The sequence below is a fragment of the Lathyrus oleraceus genome, chromosome 5 (genome assembly GCF_024323335.1).
Source record: "Lathyrus oleraceus cultivar Zhongwan6 chromosome 5, CAAS_Psat_ZW6_1.0, whole genome shotgun sequence".
NCBI lineage: Eukaryota > Viridiplantae > Streptophyta > Magnoliopsida > Fabales > Fabaceae > Lathyrus > Lathyrus oleraceus.
In genome coordinates this window covers 32,959,535-32,965,708 of record NC_066583.1, presented here as the reverse complement: position 1 = coordinate 32,965,708, position 6,174 = coordinate 32,959,535, and the positions used below count along the sequence as shown (strand labels likewise).

Below are 6,174 nucleotides of genomic sequence, written 5' to 3'. Positions count from 1 at the left end.
ATTGACCTTAATTCATCCACCATTGCTTCCTTCCAATTTGGATTTTGAAGTGCTTGATCAAGTGTTATAGGTTCTGACTCTGCCATGAGAACCAAGTGCATTATATCAGTAACATCTTCACATAAGCCTGCAGGGTACATGGCATAACCTTGTAGTCTCACTGATGGGAATCTTACCCTGTTAGATCTTCTCAATTGTTCCAAATTGTCATTATCATCATTCTCAACATTGTTTTCATTGAAATTGTTCACATTATCATCATTAAGGACACTTGGTTCAGGCACATTCACTTCTTGCTCATTGTCAACTTGGTCACTGTCAAGTTGAATGATAGTTGTTCTACTGGTAGCTTGCTCAGTTGATTCCTTCCAATTCCATTCTCTAATTTCATCTACAATCACATCATTACTCACTAATATCTTCTTGTGAATTGGATCATATAGTTGGTATACACCCGTGCTATGATATCCTATCAATATCATTGCTTGTGCTATAGAATCAAGTTTTCTTCTATTTTGTTCAGGCACATGCCTGTAACATAGTGAGCCAAACATTCTAAAATGCTTTACACTTGGTTTCACACCACTTCATTCTTCTTCAGGCGTGATGCCTTCTAGTCTCTTGGTTGGACACCTGTTCAGTATATGAGTAGCTGTATATACTGCTTCTGCCCAGAACTTACGTGGAAGATTTTTTTCTCTTAGCATACATCTCACCATATTAAGCAAAGTTCTATTTCTTCTCTCCGCTGTACCATTGTGTTTAGGAGTATATGGAGCCATTACTTCATGAACTATACCCTCATCTTTACAGAAATTTTCAAACTCACGTGATGTATATTCACCACCACCATCAATTCTAAGCAATTTAATTGTACTATCACACTGTTTTTCCACTAACAGTTTAAATTGCTTAAAAATGCTGAACACTTCACTCTTTTTCTGTATAAGATAAATCCACATCTTCTTAGTATAGTCATCTATGAAGGACACAAAATAGGAATTACCTCTAATGGATTTGACTTCAAATGGTCCACACACATCTGAATGAATGATAGCAAACTTCTTTGTTCCTCTAGTTGGTATTGCAGACTTATATGACTTCCTTGGTTGCTTTCCCTCACAACATTTTCCATACATCTCCTTAGGTTCTTAAATTTGAGGTAATCCAACCACCATATTCTTCTTCTGTAACATCTTCAAGCTATTGAAGTTCAAATGTCCCATCCTCTTATGCCATTTCCACACTATATCATCTACTTGTGCAATTAGACATTTTTTATCAATAGAATTCACACCAACCTTGAAAGTTCTGTTTCTTGACATAGACACTTTCAATACTACCTTCTCTTTGCTATCAAATACTTCCATGTAATTCCCTTTCATATTCATTGAATAACCCTTCTCTAGTAAATGCCCCAAACTAAGCAAATTACTCTTCATTTGTGGAACATAAAGTACATCACTCACTATTACTTTTGTTCTGTCTTCCCTTCTAATGGCTACCTTTCCAATACCTTCTGCAATGACATAGCTACCATCACCAAATCTAATCTTCCTTCTCACAGTTTTGTCAATTTCACAAAACCATTCTAAATGGCTTGTCATGTGATTAGATCACCCTGTATCCAAGTACCACCATTCTATTCCACCACCTTCAGTAACTGTCATCAACATCATCACCTCTTCATCAATTGTTGCCACTAATGCACCAACTTCTTCATCTGAGTCATGAGCTAACTGTGCCTCTTCATTTCTCTTCCTAGGCACCTTAGAATTCACACATTCATCTGTAAAGTGACCCCATTTTTTATAGTTATAACATTGAATGTGTTCCTTGGATTTCTTCTTTCCTTTGCCATCACTCTGACCTCCTTTCTTCTGAGATTCTTGCTTAGAATTTGCACCCTCATTCTTGTTACTCTTCCACTTTCCTTTACCTTTCCTCTTCCAAGATTCATTACTACCACTTCCTTTTTTCTGAGATTGTGTAAACAATGCCTTCTTAGTTTCTTTCTCATCTTTCTTGACACCATCTATATTCTTCAATTTCAATTCGTGAGCTTCTAAAGAACCTATTAATTATTCCAATTTCAATGTGTCTAGGTCCTTAGTTTGTTCAATTGCAACAACTAAATTATCAAATTTGGGTGTTAAACCCATGATAACCTTTTCAACCTTCATTGAATCAGTAACTGCTTCACCACAACTCTTCATCTGGTTGGTTAGTACAGTTAACCTGTTCACGAATTGCGCTATTGTCTCATTCGGTTCCATTTGCAATTGACCTAATTGACGCCTTAAAGCCATCAATTTCACCTTCTTGGTTTGTCTATCGCCGACGTAAGTGGTTGCAAGAACATCCCAAGCTTCTTTGGCCGTCTCATATTTAATTATCTTTTCCAAGACATTCGAATTTACACATTGATGGAGGAAGTATATCGCCTTGTCGTCTTTCTTCATTTGTTCACGGTGAGTTGCCCTCACCGCCTCCGTTGGTGTTGCGTCAAGCAGTATCACTCCACTGCGAATGACATCTTGAACACCCTAATACCTAAAGACAACCTTCATTTGCGCTGTCCATCTTTCATAATTACTTCCGTCAAAGATTGGAAGTTTCGTATGAATTTGATCACTGGTTTTTGAAGTTTCTGCCATGTTCACCGTCGTGCGTGGCTGTGGATCGTCTTGCTCTGATGTCAATCTGTTGGAATGAAAATTTACTATTCTATTGATTCACTGTTGTTGTTATCAGTTCTTGAAAATGAGAGGGAATGAAAGTAACAGTATTTTCACATAAACAATCATACAGAGAGACAATAAATGAATGAATCACTGTTCCATTCATATTTTAATTGACTTATTACAATGCGTATTTATAACACTTAGACAAAATTAAATTAATGATAATGCGTGAATTTACCATTGTCTAATTACAGTTAAATGAATTTTAGCCGTCCATTAATAATAATTGTCAATAATTTTAATTACCTCACAATATAAAACACCTAAAACTAAAACCTTGCCTATAGGAAAACAATTCTGAATAAATGGATATTCTTTAAATATTACATTTTTTTAGAAAGCAACAAAAAATGCTCTAATAAGTGACTATTTACCTCAATGTTCTTTTTCTTAAACTCAAATCTCAAAATACTGTTAATTAGCCGAGAGTGTAAAGCAAAATTTTTAATGGCCGAAGGATGAAAGAGATTAAATAAACAAAAAAAATAAAAAAGTAATATAATATTAATGGTCTACTCTATTCATCGACCGAGATCCCATGTTAAAAAAATCAATGTATTTTCAATCATTTAATGACCGAGTCCCTTCATCAAATAGAATAGTTTGATATTTCATTTTTAAAATAGGACGTAGGAAATTTTATTTCAAAAGTAATATGAGGGAGGAAAAAATTCCTAATAAAGATTATGAAAACTACTTATAAAAGAGAGAAGAGAAAAACTTTTGTTTCTATGAGTAAAGAGTTGATCAAAATCTCTATTTATTGAGAAAATTTAATCCCTACTCATGATGTGCCAAACTAAAATTATTATTTATAATAAACAAATAATATTTAAAATCATAATATAAAAAAATAAATGGATAAGCAAAAGAATGAACATTGTGCGGACACTCAACTCACATAATGTGCCAGAACCAACCACTCCTCACATCCCCGTAACTGCCTGAAGGATCATGCGTTTTCTTCCAAGTCTTGTTAACAACTTATAGAAACTGAATTAGTTATAGCTCATGTTTATAATCGATATGAGACATATATGTTGAACCTTTTCGAACAAAAATAATCCAAGTAACAGCATAATAATTAAATTCCAACCAACTTTGCTTTTCGTATAAATTACATATTGGGTTAACTTCAGCTACAATATACTGAACTTAAATACATCTATGTCATATTGATGGCACGTTTCACACCTTCTAGCCATCCTTATGTTAAAAAGTATAACAACTTTTGTCATGCAATCAATTCGTTGTTCCTCTCCAACAATCAGCATATTTGTATCCTAGCACAAGTCATTGCTGGGAGGGCTGGCTGAACATTTATACATGATTCAGAATTTGTCACGGTTGGTAATTACAAAAGCTTGGTGTTAGAAAATACTATAAATCTTATATGAATCAATATTAATATATAAATAAGTAATACCAACTCTAAATTGCTCTACCTGCTTTTTGCATCATTTGATGTTATCTTAAATATTGTTGCTTAAACATTGTTATCACTTCAGTTCATGATCCAGCAATTCCTGACAGAAGGTTACACGATACACCTCTAATGTTACCTTTTTGTTTTGACTGATGCGGAAATGGACCAGCTTCCATGGAGAGACAAGCAAGAGATATTTTTGACCATTGGATCAAGATTAGACTGTTCAAATTTAAACTTAGTATTTTATATTATATAACAAAAATTAAAGTATGTATTATGTTAAATCTTAAATCAATATTTAATATTTTAAATGTGTGAATCTGCGATTTTCGACAATCCATTTTTAATGGGCGATGCTGAGGGATGTTCATTGGTTCGGACAAATCCGAATCAAATTGAAATTCAAACCAAACCATGGTGTTTGAGTCAGATTTTTTTTTAGTTTGAACAAAAATTGAATCAAAGCAATGAAATTTGATGTAAATTGGTTCGGACAACAAACTTTTAAAATTCTACCTGCGAGGACGTTCACCAAAACCAATTATATTAATTTATATAATTTATATTATTATTATTATAGAAACTAGTATAAGATATTCACCTTAAAAAAATGTGAAACGTCATTTGTGACATTCACAATTATATGGAGAAAAAAAATAAAGAATTTTATATTATTATAGAAAATTACTCATGTAAATTAGATTTTTAAAAAAATATTTTTGGACATTTATTTATAATATATTTGATCAATCCAACTCAAACCAACTCGTTGCTTTTCAGTTTGGTTCGGTTTGGGTTTTATCGAAAAATTATGCAAATCCAATCCAAATCAATCCATATATTTTTGATCGGTTTTGACTTTAAATTCTCTCAAAATCGAGCCAAATCGGCTCGCAAACACCCCTAGTAATGATAATTTACTAGCAAGTGTACTAGCGTTGTTATCGAAGTAGTAAAAATAAATTCGTCTCCATAGGGATTGCGAACTTAGAACAAGGTACGTTGTGCAATGTAATTAAAAATAATAAACTTTTTTTTTTCAAATTTGTTTGGTCGAAAACACAAGAAAGAGTTGTTATAACCGTAATGATAAAGGCGGTCAGGTCTTATTATCAGAATCTCATGTTTCTACTTGATTGATGAAACGCGCGTTAATAAACATGCAACGACTACAAAATTACAAGAAAGACTAACTCTACCACTACAACGCTTATTTAAGGTTCTTAGCTTCACCGTTTGATCTTCTATTAGGGTGGCATATATGATACGAAGAACACACCATCCTTCTTCTTCCTCTTGTTTGGTAGGACTCCCATGAAATTGAGGAATCGATGATGTGGTTCCCAAATCTTCTTCGGCTCAGTAATAGAAAACAAAGCATAGATAAAGTCCAATACTTTATCAATTCATCTTCTTTCATCTGCTTTGTTGCCAAAATAGCTCTTAGGGACATGTTGTTGTTGAAGATTGTCGTACCTCGAAAAAAATGAGAACACGACCTAGCGAAACGCAATCGCACGCTCGCAATGATGGACTGAACAGAGTCGCCACCGAACTTTATTTATTCCTAAAAAGGAAAGGGGAAATATCGATAAAACCCAAGAAAGAATGACAATGATTATGGTCGTCGCAACCAAATCAGGGTCCGGGAGTCGATTACGCAAGGGGAATGTATTAGCACCCCTCATGTCTGTTGTACTCAACGGGAACCGTTAGGTTAGTTGTGTGCGTTAGTGTTAGTTTAAAATGTTAGGCTTTCTCAAGTTATTAGGTGGGAAAGGAAGAACAGAAGAGAGAAGAATGTTTTTGGATTTTGCAACGAAGGAGACTACGTAGTTCTGGGTAGAAAATGTTTGTTGGTCGATTTTAGCGAAAGCTATATTGTATTAATCGACGAAAATATTATTTTACCCAAAACAGACGAGGAGCGGACGCATACCACACATCGAATGGATTTACAAATCAACATTCGGAAAAACGTCACTTATCTCAACTCAACAA

The 6,174-nt window shown here is 34.0% G+C and overlaps 1 protein-coding gene across 1 annotated transcript; it reads right to left on the bottom strand.

Annotated features, from left to right (window-relative positions):
* Positions 1-1,616: 1,616 nt before the first annotated feature.
* Positions 1,617-2,462, bottom strand: LOC127078572 (uncharacterized). Its single transcript, XM_051019015.1, has 2 exons — positions 2,159-2,462; positions 1,617-2,074 (listed from the first exon to the last, which is right to left on the bottom strand). The coding sequence occupies exons 1-2, from the start codon at positions 2,460-2,462 to the stop codon at positions 1,617-1,619; spliced, it is 762 nt and encodes a 253-aa protein (XP_050874972.1).
* Between the last annotated feature and the right edge of the window lie 3,712 nt (positions 2,463-6,174).

Coding starts and splice junctions, on each gene's coding strand:
- LOC127078572 (XM_051019015.1), bottom strand. CDS start 2,462: ATGAAGAAAGACGACAAGGCGATATACTTCCTCCATCAATGTGTAAAT. Junction 2,075..2,158: donor GGTTGAAAAGGTTATCATGG/GTTTAACACCCA, acceptor AATAATTAATAG/GTTCTTTAGAAGCTCACGAA.